The 13,972-nt window shown below is 55.6% G+C and overlaps 2 protein-coding genes across 6 annotated transcripts; both read left to right on the top strand.

The window, feature by feature from the left end:
- Positions 1-324: 324 nt before the first annotated feature.
- Positions 325-7,824, top strand: FAM83C (family with sequence similarity 83 member C). Its single transcript, XM_003831844.5, has 4 exons — positions 325-1,049; positions 3,887-4,054; positions 4,260-4,384; positions 4,884-7,824. Exons 1-4 carry the CDS (start codon positions 537-539, stop codon positions 6,319-6,321), a joined length of 2,244 nt encoding a protein of 747 aa, XP_003831892.1. The 5' UTR covers positions 325-536; the 3' UTR covers positions 6,322-7,824.
- Positions 7,825-7,959: 135 nt separating this feature from the next.
- On the top strand, positions 7,960-13,914 carry EIF6 (eukaryotic translation initiation factor 6). 5 transcript variants are annotated; one of them, XM_003831841.6, is made up of 7 exons: positions 7,977-8,114; positions 8,348-8,459; positions 8,579-8,664; positions 12,007-12,182; positions 12,718-12,894; positions 13,089-13,270; positions 13,626-13,914. In XM_003831841.6, exons 2-7 carry the CDS (start codon positions 8,353-8,355, stop codon positions 13,633-13,635), a joined length of 738 nt encoding a protein of 245 aa, XP_003831889.1. In that variant the 5' UTR covers positions 7,977-8,114; positions 8,348-8,352; the 3' UTR covers positions 13,636-13,914. The 5 variants fall into 5 exon arrangements, with proteins under 5 accessions (XP_008955470.1, XP_003831889.1, XP_057156846.1 ...); XM_063600811.1 differs by lacking the exon at positions 7,977-8,114 and adding an exon at positions 8,120-8,143; XM_008957222.6 differs by lacking the exon at positions 12,007-12,182 and having other exon boundaries at positions 7,960-8,114.
- Positions 13,915-13,972: the final 58 nt, after the last annotated feature.

Here is a 13,972-nt window from a genome sequence, read left to right as displayed (position 1 = left end):
CAGCCCACACTCCATGTCTGTGTATCGGTCAGTTGTCAGTGTGTCCATCTGCATGGGTGTTCATGTCTTTTCCTGGGTGTCTTGAGTCGCTCACCCACCTGCAGTGTGTGTGCGTGTGCGTGTGAGTGTGTGTTCCTGAGTCGCCTGGGCCCCTCTTGGCTGTAATTCAACCTCTGTGGGTCCCAGGAAGTCAGCATTTGGAGACTTGCTGGGAGCCTGGTGGGGATGGGGCGGCATTGCTGGGAGGAAGAGAGGGAGGCAGGAGTGTGCACCGAGGGCCTGGCACTGCCGCTTCCCTGGGCAGGCGAGTCCCAACACAGGCAGACAGGTGGGGCTGACCTGACAGGTTCCAGAGGCCAGGGGCAATAGGGCGGAGCATGGCTCTGATTTAGGGTGGCAACAGTTTGGGGGCCCTGCCACACACACAGCGAGCGGGCGGGCAGAAGGCGGTTCTGCTGGTCTCCTCTTCCTGCTGCAGCCAGCCCAGCGTGCGGGCCATGGGCCCTGCCGGCGGGTGAGGCAGCCGCGTGGCAGGCATGTTCGGAGGCCCGGGACCTGGGGTCCTGGGAGCCCAGGGCATGGCGGGACCCCTGCGGGGCCGGGTGGAAGAGCTGAAGCTGCCGTGGTGGCGGGAGAGCTCACCGCTGGTGCTGCGGCACAGCGAGGCGGCTCGGCTGGCGGCCGACGCCCTCCTGGAGCGGGGTGAGGCTGCCTACCTGCGGGTCATCTCCGAGGAGCGGGAGCTGCCTTTCCTGAGCGCCCTGGATGTGGACTACATGACCAGCCATGTGCGCGGGGGCCCTGAGCTCAGCGAGGCCCAGGGGCAGGAGGCCTCCGGGCCAGACCGCCTCAGCCTGCTCTCTGAAGTCACCTCAGGGACTTACTTCCCCATGGCCTCTGACATAGACCCCCCAGACCTGGACCTGGGCTGGCCCGAGGTGCCACAGGCCACAGGCTTCAGCCCCACCCAGGCTGTGGTCCACTTCCAGAGGGACAAGGCCAAGAACATCAAGGACCTGCTGCGCTTCCTTTTCAGCCAGGCCCGCACGGTAAGGGCCTCATCTCTCCATCACTCATCTCACAGAGGAGGAAACTGAGGTCCAGAGAGGGAAGGGACCAGCCCAAGGCCACACAGCGACTTAGGGGCAGAATGAGGACCAGCACCTCTGGCACTATTAGATTGCAAACTCCTAGAAGGGGGACATCCCATATTTACCTTGGCAACTGCTTGGTACCCAGGAATAGTATGGATGAGTATAGAACAGGGCATGGGTGTCAGGGACTCCACAATCCCCTGAAATGCACACGAAGTGGTGCAGGTTGGAGGGAGGAGTCCTCGCTGCATCTTTACCTTGGAAGATGCTCCACTGCCTTAAATCAGATTCTCAAAAAGTTTTATGATCCCCACACTAAGAACTCCAACCTTGGGGAACATCTGAGTCACCTCCTTCACTTATAGAAGAAGAAACTGAGGCCAGAGAGGGGCTTGGGACTTGCCCAGGGAGGTCCATATGGTGACATAGAGCTCAGGGCTTGGGGAGACAGGGGCTCTCTGACTTGCGTCCTGGGGACCAGTCCGGCCCTCCTTGCTGGCTCAGGTCCCTAGTTGCCCCCTACCCTCCTGCACCACATCTGCAGCTGGGCCTGAAGCAGGGGAAGGGGCCAGCGTGTGGGCCTCTTTGGCGTGGCCTTGAGGGCTGGGCTTTGGAACCAAGGAGGAAGGAGGAGAGGAGGCTGCTGGGCTCAGTGATGGGGAGCGGGAGCTCAGGAGAAAGAGAATTGAGAGGGCAGGTAGGGGTGGTCAGCACCCAGAAAGGCTCTGGCCACACACGAGCACAGCTTCCCTTCTGAAGCCCCGGCCTCCGACTCCAGGGGAATGGACGAGATGATCCCTGGCAGGGTTTGAGGGAGAGTTAGGCTCCTGCTGCAGAGATGGGAAGCCAGGATGCTGGGATCCCACCGGTACTTCCAGAGCCTCCCTGGCAAGCCTGCCTGTGCCCCAGGCAGGGGACGGCCAGGCCTGATTGGCATCAGGAATGGGGTTATTAGTGAGGCTGCTGCTGTCGTCCTCCTCACCCCTGCCTCTTTGATCTTCCTGTCTGTCCTTGTTCCCCCACCCTGGCCAGGCCTGTGCTGTGAACTAGGGCATCCCCCAGTGCCTCGCCTTCTCAGCCCCCATTGAGACCCCTCTATCCTGGGTCAGGAGCCAGGTTCTTGCACTGGGCTGTCATGACTCCTAGTGACCTTGGGAAATGCTGCGTTGCCCTGCAGCCGAATGTTTATAGAGCTCTGTTATGTCTTGAGCATTTTCACATTTAATTCCCCGTAACTCTGAGACATGGCTATCATTATCTCCATTTAACAGATGAGGAAGGTGAGGCTTCCAGAGGTGAAGCGACTCACCCAAAGCTGTGTCACCAGGAAGTGATAGAGTCCAGGTTTGAACCCAGTTCTTTCTGACTCCAGAGCTGGAGCGCTATGCTCTGTACCTCCTGCCTCTCGGCCCTGCCTGGGAGAGAAGACTCTCATAGCAGATATATGCCATGGGAAGAAAGGCCAGCTGGGGGCTGGGAGGTGCCAAGAAGGTTTCAGGGGCCTCTTTGAGGCAGCCCTTTATATGGGATGGAGGCACAAGCCCCAGCCCAGCCCTCAACTGAGCAGAAAACTTGGATCCATTTGGCATGGGTGCAAGTAAGGGAGTCTGCAGTGTAAGGGGTCACACCAGACCTCTGTGGCTTCACAGGGAAACTGAGGCAGGACTGGGAAAGGGCAGCGAAGACCCCAGTAAGTGGCTTGTAGCTGTGACCCTGGAGAAGGGAGCCTCAGACAGACAGTCCCTGGGTCAGAGCTGGGCTGGAGTTAGTCGGGGGAGTGCCAGGAACTTGCCTGGGAATTGGGGTCTGGGTTCTCCTTCTCACTGCTGTCCCATCTGGGGCTCAGTGCAGAGGGAGCGTTGGACTAGCACAGCTGATCCACAGTCATCTTTGAGAATCTGATGATGGATAAACACTCGGTGCACAGAAGGATGCACACAAATGCTTTCAAACAGCTAGGGGTTCAAGACAGTCAAATCTGGGCTGGGATTTGACTATAATCCCAGTGCTTTGGGAGGCTGAAGTGGGAGGATCGCTTGAGGCCAGGGGTTCAAGACCAGCTTGTGAGAACCCCATCTCTACAAAAAATTAGAATAAAAAAAAACTAGCGACTGGGCGTGGTGGCTCACGCCTGTAATCACAGCACTTTGGGAGTCCAAGGCAGGCAGATCACAAGGTCAGGAGTTTGAGACCAGCCTGGCCAACATGGTGAAACTCGATCTCTATTAAAAATAACAGAAGATTAGCTGGGCATGGTGGCAGATGCCTGAAATTCCAGCTACTTGAGAGGCTGAGACACGAGAATCGCTTGAACCTGGAAGGCAGAGGTTGCAGTGAGCCGAGATCACGCCACTACACTCCAGCCTGGGCAACAGAGTGAGACTCTGTCTCAAAAAAAAAAGAAAAGAAAATTAGCCAGGCATAGTGGCACATGCCTATAATACCAGCTACTTGGGAGGCTGAGTTGGGAGGAGATTGCTTGAGCCTGGGAGTTCTAGGCAGAAGAGAGCTATGATCATGCCACTGCACTGCAGCCTGGGCAACAGAGTGAGACAGACACTGACTCTTAAAAAAAAGAAGAAGACAGTCAAATCTCCCTGTGCCCAAGTTAAGAAGCCCTGGGCTAGGTCACTGCTAAGTGCCCTTCCTGTTCACTTGCTCTTGAAGGCTCTGGCCTCCTGATTTTCAGTCCAGTGCTCTTTTCCCGGCGCCCAGTTTCCTGCCCCAGGTTTGGCTGGATGTGGGGAGTGCCCTGGGCAGCGCTGAGCTTTCGTGTGCCTCCCCCGACCCAGGTGGTGGCTGTGGTGATGGACATATTCACTGACATGGAGCTTCTGTGTGACCTCATGGAGGCCTCAAGCCGGCGTGGTGTCCCTGTGTACCTGCTCCTTGCCCAGGAGCACCTGAGGCACTTCCTGGAGATGTGCTACAAGATGGACCTCAATGGGGAGCACCTGCCGGTCAGTGAGGACCAGGGGCAGTAACCAGGGGTGTGGGCGGGGAGTCAGGGAGGGCAGGGGAGCCAGTGGGTGGCCAGTCAGCACTGGGGGGCAATGGGAGTGGGGGGTGGGTTCCCTTAGCTGTCTGGGGTTAGAGACCCCATGGGGCAGAGACATGGCTTGAGCCTCACTCTCTCAAGGTCACCCCCAACCTACTTCCACCTAGAACATGCGTGTGCGGAGCACGTGTGGGGACACATACTGCAGCAAGGCTGGCCGCCGCTTCACGGGGCAGGCCCTGGAGAAGTTCGTCCTCATCGACTGTGAGCAAGTGGTGGCGGGCAGTTACAGGTGAGCAGGCACGAGGAGGCAAGGGGGGCCTGGGGCTGCATCACTGGCTGGCAGCTCTGAGCTTCCCTCCACTCATCCATTCCTTCAGACATGGGCTGAGTACCTGCCATGTGCCAGGCATCATGCCGGGCTCAGGGGAGGGTGTCGGGGGCATCGGCCCTGGAGGAGCTCACTCTAGGGGAATGATTACTTTAATACCCTTGGTATAGAAAATGACTATGCCCATTGGAACTGGAGTGACTTCAGGGAACCTCCCCCAAGTCCATTTGACAGATGGGGAAGTTGGGGCCCTGAGGGCAGCCATGTGCCCAGGCCCACTAAGCAGGGCTAGGGCAAGCACAGACTCTGGAGTTGGAGCTCTGCCCCTCACTGTGAGCCCTCGTGGTGGTGGGGTTTGGGTCTAGCATGCTGGACCAGGTATGCACCCCTGGCTGTGACTCCTGCCGACCCCCAGGGTCCTGCACTTTGCCTCCTGACCCCCCTGTCCCTCTGCCCCCAGCTTCACCTGGCTTTGCAGCCAGGCCCACACTAGCATGGTGCTGCAGCTGAGGGGCCGCATCGTGGAAGACTTTGACCGGGAGTTCCGCTGTCTGTACGCTGAGTCGCAGCCTGTGGAGGGCTTCTGTGGCGGTGAGGACCCGCTGTCTCCCCGGGCACTGCGTCCTCCCCCTGTGGCCCTAGCCTTCAGGCCTGACGTCCCAAGCCCCACGTCGTCCCCGCCCTCCAGCACCAGCCTCAGCAGCATCAAGCAGTCACCACTTATGGGTCGCTCCTCCTACCTCGCTCTACCAGGAGGTGGTGATTGCAGTGACACGGGTGTGGTGTCCTCGTCCCTGGGTCCTGCCCGCCGTGAGGCCAGTGGCCAGCCCTCCCTACATCGCCAACTATCAGACCCTAACCATGGCTCCCCTCCTGGGCTCTATAGGGCCAACCTCGGCAAGCTAGGGGCATACCCATGGTCCCAGTCCTCCCCTGCCCTCAACCATAATAGTACCAGCCCCTTAACCTTGGCAGTGGGGTCACCTCTGCTTCCTCGCTCCCGGCCCCTCCTCCAGTTCCATCGGGGTGCCCCAGCTCTGTCCCGGTTCCCAGAGAATGGGCTCCCAGGAAGCCAAGAGCCCAGCCCCCTGCGGGGTCGATGGGTACCTGGCACAACCCTGGAGACAGTGGAGGAGAAGGAGAAGAAGGCATCTCCAAGTCAGAGCCGTGGCCAGCTGGATCTCCTTGTCCCCTTCCCCAGAGCCCGAGAAGTTGGAGACCCTGGCTCTGGGGTTACCCCCAACTCAGGCCCCCTTCGGCCTGGCGAGCAGGCCCCAGAGGACAGGAGGTTGTCCCCAAGCCAGGCCGACAGCCAGCTGGATCTCCTGTCCCGAGCCCTGGGTACTGGGGGTGCCCCTGAGTTGGGTTCCCTCAGACCTGGTGATCGGGCCCTGGAGGACAGGAGGCTGTCCCTAAACCAAAGCCATGGCCAATCAGACCTCCTGATGCAGTACCCCAAGGCCCAGGGCTCCAGAGTGCCCCTTGAAACCAACTCCTCAGCCAGACCTGCCAGACAGGCACCAGATGAGCGGCGGCAGACCCTGGGGCACAGCCAGCTGGACCTCATCACAAAGTTCGGCCCATTCCGTGGTGAGGGGCCTGGGCCCAATGGTCTCCCGATATCAAGCCCTGCTCGCACGGCTGGAGCTGGGTCTGGGGATGAGAAACGGCTAACTCTGGGCCACAGCAAGCTGGACCTCATCACCAAGTATCATCAGTTGCACGGGGCCAGGCAGGGAACTGAGCCTGGGGGTCCCAAGGGTGGCCATCTCAATGGTGGTAACAGTGACCTGGTCAGGGATGAGAAACGGCTGACCCTGGGTCACAGCAAACTGGACCTCATCACTAAGTACAACAAGTCCAAGTTCAAGCAGCTCCGAAGCCGCTTTGAGTCCTAGCCAAAGGACTGGCTTCAGGGGTGCACTGGCAAGGGCAGGCCCCTCCTCTGTCCACCGAGACCCTGGACTTGCTCAGGTCCCAGATTGGGGAAGGGAGGTGTCTAGAAACCCAGGTCAGACACACTCTCTGGGCTCAAGATTCTTGTGTATACACACACACACACACACACACACACACACCCCAACCAGTATCTTCTTGAATCTAGGCTGTGTTTCCAGCCCTGTGCTGGGCCTGTAGAGCTGACAGGTGGGTCACACTCAGACCTGGGGACAGAGGTGAAATGCACAAGCTGCTGGAGAAGGGGTCAGAGCCATATCAAGTTAAAGGTTAACCAGTTACAGAGGGTGTTAGAAAACAAAGGGCAGAGAGTCCTGGAGAAGGTGGAGTAGTCAGAAAACTTTCTTAGAGGAGATGGAGGTGGCCTTTGAGCCAGGCCCTGAAGGATGGGGAGGTTTTGGACAGAGGGAGGAGAGAGTTAGAAAAATTTTTGGTAGAGGGAATCAGGTGAAGAGATGCCCTAAAGAGGACTGAGTGGGTCTGAGGTGAACGAGTGAGGAAGAGCAGAGTATGTGGATACCCGGAAACACACACACACATCATCATCATTATCATCATCATCATTGTCGTCGTCATCATCTTGCTGAGTCATCATCATCATCATCATCGTCGTCGTCGTCATCTTGCTGAGTGTCTCTTGAAGTACAGGCTGTGACAGGTTGTGGGCCATTTTCCTGAACTCACCGCTTACCCGGGATAGTAAACATGATACACATCAATAAAGGCAGACTTTATTGTGACTCACAGTGCCTGGTGTATCCTGAACTTTGAGGAGTTATGGGAGGGACACGTTGGGGGAATGGGAAGGGCACCATTCAGGCCAATTATGGGGAAACCCCTGGAGGAGGGTGAATGCCGAAGGAGGAATTGGGGGAGTCCAGGGGCTCCAAGTTACCACTGTGACATTTTGAGAGAACCCGGGGCTTTTGCAGATTCTACAAAATGTGGGCCAAGTTCATCCTGTCCAAGTGTGCAGCAGGGCCCTTGGCCCCCATCACTATCCTGGGGACAGAAGTTGGCTGCTGAGTGAGTGATAGAGGCCGTGCGAGAGGTACATCGTGGAAGCCAACCAGCACCCACATCCTTGCCCATCCTGGACCCCTTTCCAGCCTTTTCCTGAGCCCCTGCTTCCTCAGTCCTCCCCTCTCTCCAGCACCTGCAGCCTGGCTGCCTTTCCCTCTCTGGCTGCGCTCTTTCTCCAGCTTCGGTCTGGCCGCACTTCTGCCTCCTGGAACTCTCTCCATGGGTAGCCTCTTCTAGTCCACCCGTCTTCAGCCCCTCATCTCATTCGTCAGCACTCCACTCCCCTGCTGGGCTCCAGACATGGACTTCTGTCCCTCAAGGCACAGCTGGACTCATCCCTCTCCCCAAACCTGCCCTTCCTCCGGCTTCATTTCGATCAATACCTCCATCATCAACCCTTCCGCGAGACACTCCTGGCCCCTCCTCTCCCTCATGCCTCACAACCGACCAGCCGGAGGTCTATGTCGATGACAGCTCCTGAATGAATAATGAATGAATGAACGCGAGCAGGCTAGGGGTGGGGCCAGGTGGGGTCGCGCCCAGACCGCTCGCGACCATAGAGTCCGCCGGAGGCCGGAGGTAGAGGGGCTGGATGCGTGGCGGGGAGCGCCGGGCTCTCCCGGAAGTCTCCCTGGACGGAAGTGGAAACGGAAACCTTTTTAGGGAGTCCAAGGTACAGTCGCCGCGTGCGCAGCTTGTTACTGGTTACTTGGTAAGCTGGTGTGAGGGGAACCTGGGAGGGTCAGCTCCGGTCCTGGGTCGGGAGGGGTGGGGGCCAGAGGATTCAGGGCCGGAGGTTCTGGTGGGGGCCCAGTGGGCGGGACCCGAGGACGGAGGGACCGGGAGGCCGAGAGGGGCGGGGTCGCGGCGGGGCCTGAGGGGCGGAGGCCGGGATACTTGGGAAAGGATCCGCCGGCCTTGAACTCCCGGCTCCGCCGCCCCTAGGCCTCATGGCGGTCCGAGCGTCGTTCGAGAACAACTGTGAGATCGGCTGCTTTGCCAAGCTCACCAACACCTACTGTCTGGTGGCGATCGGAGGCTCAGAGAACTTCTACAGGTGCGGCGGGAGCCCCGGGGCTTACGGTGGCGGGGAGGCGTGCGCAGGAGTCAAGAGCTCCGGCAGTGGGAGGGTGCCGGCCCCTCTGCCCCGCCACCACCGAGTCCATGTCCCTACAGTGTGTTCGAGGGCGAGCTCTCCGATACCATCCCCGTGGTGCACGCGTCTATCGCCGGCTGCCGCATCATCGGGCGCATGTGTGTGGGTAAGGCAGGTGGAGGACGCCGAGGGAGGGAGTGGTCTCCAAGCACCATTAATTACACCCCCGGAGGGAACCCGGAGTGACCTAGGGATTCCCAGGGTATCATCTATTATCTCTGGGCACTATAGAATCTCTCAGGCCAAGCGTCAGGAGATCGGGGCAACCCTCTAGCAAAGGCTGCTGGATAATAGTAATAACAAATAATGTAAAGTGCTTTCACTCCTGTTCTCATTCCTTCTTCACAAAGACACTAGAAGGTAGGAGTTACTGGCCTAACTTGACTGATGAGGAAGTTGAGACTTGACCTAAGTGACTCAGTAAGTTCCACACCTAGTTCCTAGTGTTGGAGAAGGATTTTTCTCTTTTTTTTTTTTTTGAGGCCAGATTTTTGCTCTTTCGCCCAGGCTGGAGTGCAGTGGCAAGATCACAGCTGTCTGCATCCTCAACTTCTTAGGCTCAAGTGATCCTCCCACCTCAGCCTACCAGGTAGCTAGGGCCACAGGCACGTGCCACCACACCTGGCTAATTTTTACATTTTTGGTAGAGACGCGGCCTCCCTGTGTTGCCCAGCCTGGCCTTGATCTCCTGGGCTCAAGTTATCTTCTTACCTTGGTCTCTTAAAGTGTTGGGATTATAGGCGAGAGCCACTATACCCAGCCGAGGATTTGTATCTCATCTCTCCCTGCCACTGACTGGGCAAGGTGCTTTCTCTTTCTAAGCATCCATTTCTGTCTCTGTAAAGATTAGCTAAGATATGCGGTCATCCTGCTCAGTTACGTTGGAATCTTAAATTCCCTTTACCACATCTCTACCCTACCTTCCTACCTGTCAGCACTGTTAATTCTGGTCGTTGGTCCTTTCCTTTTTATTATTATTATTATTTTTTTTTGAGATGGAGTTTTCGCTCTTGTTGCCCAGGCTGGAGTGCAATGGCACGATCTTGGCTCACTGCAACACTCCCTTCAAGTGATTCTCCTGCCTCAGCCTCCCAGGTAGCTGGGATTACAGGCGCATCCTGCCACACCCGGCTAATTTTTTTGTATTTTTAGTAGAGATGGAGTTTCACCATGTTGGCCAGGCTGGTCTTGAACTCCTGACCTCAGGTGATCCTCCCACCTTGGCCTCCCAAAGTGCTGGGATTACAGGCGTGAGCCACTGCGCCCGGCCGGTCCTTTCATTAAGCTGGATCTGTCTTCCATTACTGCTGCCCATTGTTTCTTAGTTCTGCTCATTGAGGTCACTTTTAGAAGTCTGTTTATTTTATTTTTTTACTTTTACTTTAATTTTTAAAATCTTAAGCCTGCTTGGGAGGTCGAGGCAGGTGGATCACCTGAGGTCAGCAGTTCGAGACTAACCTGACCAACATGGAGAAACCCCGTCTCTACTAAAAATACAGAAATTAGCCGGGTGTGGTGGCGCATACCTATAATCCCAGCTACTTGGGAGGCTGAGGCGGGAGAATTGCTTGAACCCTGGAGGTGGAGCTCACCCTGCGGTGAGCTGAGATTGTGCCATTGCATTTCAGCCTGGGCAATAAGAGTGAAACTGTGTCTCAAAAAAAAACAAAAAACAAAAAACAACAACAACAAAAACTTAAGCCTAGTGACCTCAAAGTATTTTCCTATTTTTTCCTATTCAGTTAAAATACTCTGATCTCTAACCATGCCCTTAGGACTTGAAGCAAGTTCTGACAACAAGGGAGATTATAGCTTAGTCCTTGTGTATTTTATGATGGGAGTGACCTGGAATTCAGAAATTGATTGGCGTGTATTTGTAGATTGTTCATTCTTGTTGCTGTATGGTGTGTTTTGTGTAAGTATATCACAACGTATTCATCCATTCCATCGACAGTGCATTTGGGCAGTTTTCACTTTGGTCTGTTAGGAATAGTGCTGCTGGCCGGGCGTGGTGGCTCACGCCTGAAATCCCAGCACTTTGGGAGGCCGAGGCGGGCGGATCACGAGGTTGGGAGATCGAGACCATCCTGGTTAACACGGTGAAACCCCGTGTCTACTAAAAATACAAAAAAATTAGCCAGGTGTGGTGGCGGGTGCCTGTAGTCCCAGCTACTTGGGAGGTTGAGGCAGGAGAATGGTGTGAACCGGGGAGGTAGAACTTGCAGTGAGCCGAGATTGTGCCACTGCACTCCAGCCTGGGCGACAGAGCAAGACTCTGTCTCAAAAAAAAAAAAAAAAAAGTAATAGTGCTGCTATGTTTTTTTAGTGAACACATGTACATATTTCTACTGGGTATATAATACTTAAGAGTGGCATGGCAGAGTCACAGGTTATGTGACTATTTAGTAGTAGTTGCAGATGATGCCAGATAATTATCTAAAGTGATTGACCAACTTACACTCCTGTCTCAGTATGAGAGTTCAGTTGCTCCATATATCTTTGCCAACACTTGGAATTGATGACTTGTAAAAATTTTAGTCATTCTGGCTGGGGGCGGTGGCTCACACCTGTAATCGTAGCACTTTGGGAGGTCGAGGTGGGCTTATCACCTGAGGTTAGGAGTTCGAGACCAGCCTGGCCAACATGGTGAAACCCCATCTCTACAAAATCACAAAAAGTTAGCCAGGTGTGGTGGCACGCACTTGTAATTCCAGCTACTCAGGAGGCCGAAGCAGGAGAATCACCTGAACCCAGGATGCGGAGGTTGCAGTGAGCTGAGATCGCACCACTGCACTCCAGCCTGGGTGACAGAGTGAGACTCTGCCTTAAAAAATAATAATCTAGCCATTCTGCTATGTGTGTAGTGTTAGCTCAGTTTTTTTTGTTTTTTTGTTTTTTTTTTTTGAGACGGAGTTTTGCTCTGTCGCCCAGGTTGGAGTGCAGTGGCGCGATCTCGGCTCACTGCAAGCTCCGCCTCCCGGGTTCACGCCATTCTCCTGCCTCAGCCTCCCGAGTAGCTGGGACTACAGGCGCCCGTCACCACGCCCGGCTAATTTTTTGTATTTTTAGTAGAGACGGGGTTTCACTGTGTTAGCCAGGATGATCTCGATCTCGATCTCCTGACCTTGTGATCTGCCCACCTCGGCCTCCCAAAGTGCTGGGATTACAGGCGTGAGCCACCGCGCCCGGCAGCTCAGTTTTTAAGTAGCAAAATATACAGCTAATGCCAAGAGCTCAGCTTCCCTCCCAGTTGGTGATGGTGAAGTAGGCAGGATTTATTGGGATTCCTGGGTGGTCTCTGGCCTGCCCTGATCAGTGGGTTGGAGGGCTGGGCTCTGGGCCTAAAGCTTTCCTGGGAAAGCTGATTGGGCTGGGCTGGGTGGTATCCTCAGCCCCTAGGGCTCAGCAGGCATCTTGTGTATTCACCCTCTAATTTGGGTTTCTCCAGGGAACAGGCACGGTCTCCTGGTACCCAACAATACCACCGACCAGGAGCTGCAACACATTCGCAACAGCCTCCCAGACACAGTGCAGATTAGGCGGGTGGAGGAGCGGCTCTCAGCCTTGGGCAATGTCACCACCTGCAATGACTACGTGGCCTTGGTCCACCCAGACTTGGACAGGGTGAGGCAGCCCAACTTGACCCAAGAGTCACAGGGCCATCCTAGTCAGTGGTTAGCCACTGTTCTTTCCCAACAGGCAGGAATTAGGGGTCTCTCCTGTGGTTTTTCTATATGGGCTCTTGAGTGTCAGGTACTCATTGGAATAGTGATAACAGAGGCCTTATCAAGTGTCAGAAAGAAGCTGGGGAGGGTATGAATCCTTCATGATTGGGGAGATTGAACCATCCAGTCCTGCATCCTGGGCCAGGATAGGTGATTGACTGTTGAACTTTTGACTGTGGGTGAGAGGGGAAAGAAGTGATATTGAGACCAGCCTCCAGCTGTTCAGGGCATGCATGAATATTAGGGGCTTCACAGCTGCCCTTGACTCTGCTCTAAGCTGTACTTCCTCCTTTCTCTGGGTGAGGCTTTCATGTGAGGTACACAGGAGAAATGAGGGGCTCAGGGAGCCAAGGTCTGGATGCTTCTGGGCATGGAGAACCTTGGTTCTGGGGCTGTAAGTTCTGAGCCCTGAACACAATATCTTTGACTGATAGGAGACAGAAGAAATTCTGGCAGATGTGCTCAAGGTGGAAGTCTTCAGACAGACAGTGGCCGACCAGGTGCTAGTAGGAAGCTACTGTGTCTTCAGCAATCAGGGAGGACTGGTGCATCCCAAGACTTCAATTGAAGACCAGGATGAGCTGTCCTCTCTTCTTCAAGTCCCCCTTGTGGTAAGCATTCCTGTCCTCTGAACCCCGTCTCCCGAGGCAGATCCTTTCGCCTAGTGTTTGGGAGTCTGGGTCATTACCTGCCACAGTTTGGTACTGGGGCTGCAGGTCAGGGAGGAGCAGGGTTTGGGGAGAGTCTTCATTGAGGAGGGAGAGAATTTGGTGCCGTGACTCACATTGAGCCCATCCCTTGGCAGGCGGGGACTGTGAACCGAGGCAGTGAGGTGATTGCTGCTGGGATGGTGGTGAATGACTGGTGTGCCTTCTGTGGCCTGGACACAACCAGCACAGAGCTGTCAGTGGTGGAGAGTGTCTTCAAGCTGAATGAAGCCCAGCCTAGCACCATTGCCACCAGCATGCGGGATTCCCTCATTGACAGGTACCTGGGGCCTCTCCTTTCTTCTGCTCAGGGTTGGGGGTTAACTTGCATTTTGAGAGTATGGGGAAAAGATGTCATCTAGAATGGGAGCCTACCAGTTTGTTCTGGTAGCTTCTCGAGTGTGAGAGCATATCTGCACACTGCTGAGCAGATAAGAGCCAGCATATTCAAAAAATATTTCTTGAGCATCTGCTAATCCTCATCTTTGTGGTTTTTCAGGGCTAGGATACTAGAGCAGTAGCTGCTTGAGCAGCTTGTCAGAGCTGGTCCGGGGATGAGGGCTGAGGCAGGCACCTTGAGAGTGAGGTGGGCTCTGTGAAACAGCTACTGACCGTGCGCTTTCCTTTCTCTTCAGCCTCACCTGAGTCACCTTCCAAGTTGTTCCATGGGCTCCTGGCTCTGGACTGTGGCCAACCTTCTCCACATTCCGCCCAATCTGTACCGGATGCTGGCAGGGAGGTGGCAGAGAGCTCACTGGGACTGAGGGGCTGGGCACCCAACCCTTTTCCACCTGTGCTTATCGCCTGGATCTATCATTACTGCAAAAACCTGCTCTGTTGTGCTCGCTGGCAGGCCCTGTGGCTGCTGGCTGAGGGTTCTGCTGTCCTGTGCCACCCCATTAAAGTGCAGTTCCCTCCGGGCCATTCTGAATGTGATGTTTGAGGCCCTCAGCCTGTGTACAATCCCTGCACTCTCCAGTTG

Source organism: Pan paniscus, chromosome 21 (assembly GCF_029289425.2).
Source record: "Pan paniscus chromosome 21, NHGRI_mPanPan1-v2.0_pri, whole genome shotgun sequence".
NCBI classification, from domain to species: Eukaryota; Metazoa; Chordata; class Mammalia; order Primates; family Hominidae; genus Pan; species Pan paniscus.
The sequence above is the reverse complement of the archived record's forward strand: the minus strand, read 5'-3'. Positions and strand labels throughout refer to the sequence as shown.

Excerpts from the sequence above, each read along its gene's own strand:
- FAM83C (XM_003831844.5), top strand. The coding sequence starts at position 537 with ATGTTCGGAGGCCCGGGACCTGGGGTCCTGGGAGCCCAGGGCATGGCG. Across the intron at positions 1,050-3,886 it reads TTTTCAGCCAGGCCCGCACG|GTGGTGGCTGTGGTGATGGA; the intron begins GTAAGGGCCTCA and ends CCCCCGACCCAG. Across the intron at positions 4,055-4,259 it reads TCAATGGGGAGCACCTGCCG|AACATGCGTGTGCGGAGCAC; the intron begins GTCAGTGAGGAC and ends ACTTCCACCTAG.
- EIF6 (XM_003831841.6), top strand. The coding sequence starts at position 8,353 with ATGGCGGTCCGAGCGTCGTTCGAGAACAACTGTGAGATCGGCTGCTTT. Across the intron at positions 8,460-8,578 it reads GGCTCAGAGAACTTCTACAG|TGTGTTCGAGGGCGAGCTCT; the intron begins GTGCGGCGGGAG and ends ATGTCCCTACAG. Across the intron at positions 12,183-12,717 it reads TCCACCCAGACTTGGACAGG|GAGACAGAAGAAATTCTGGC; the intron begins GTGAGGCAGCCC and ends TTTGACTGATAG.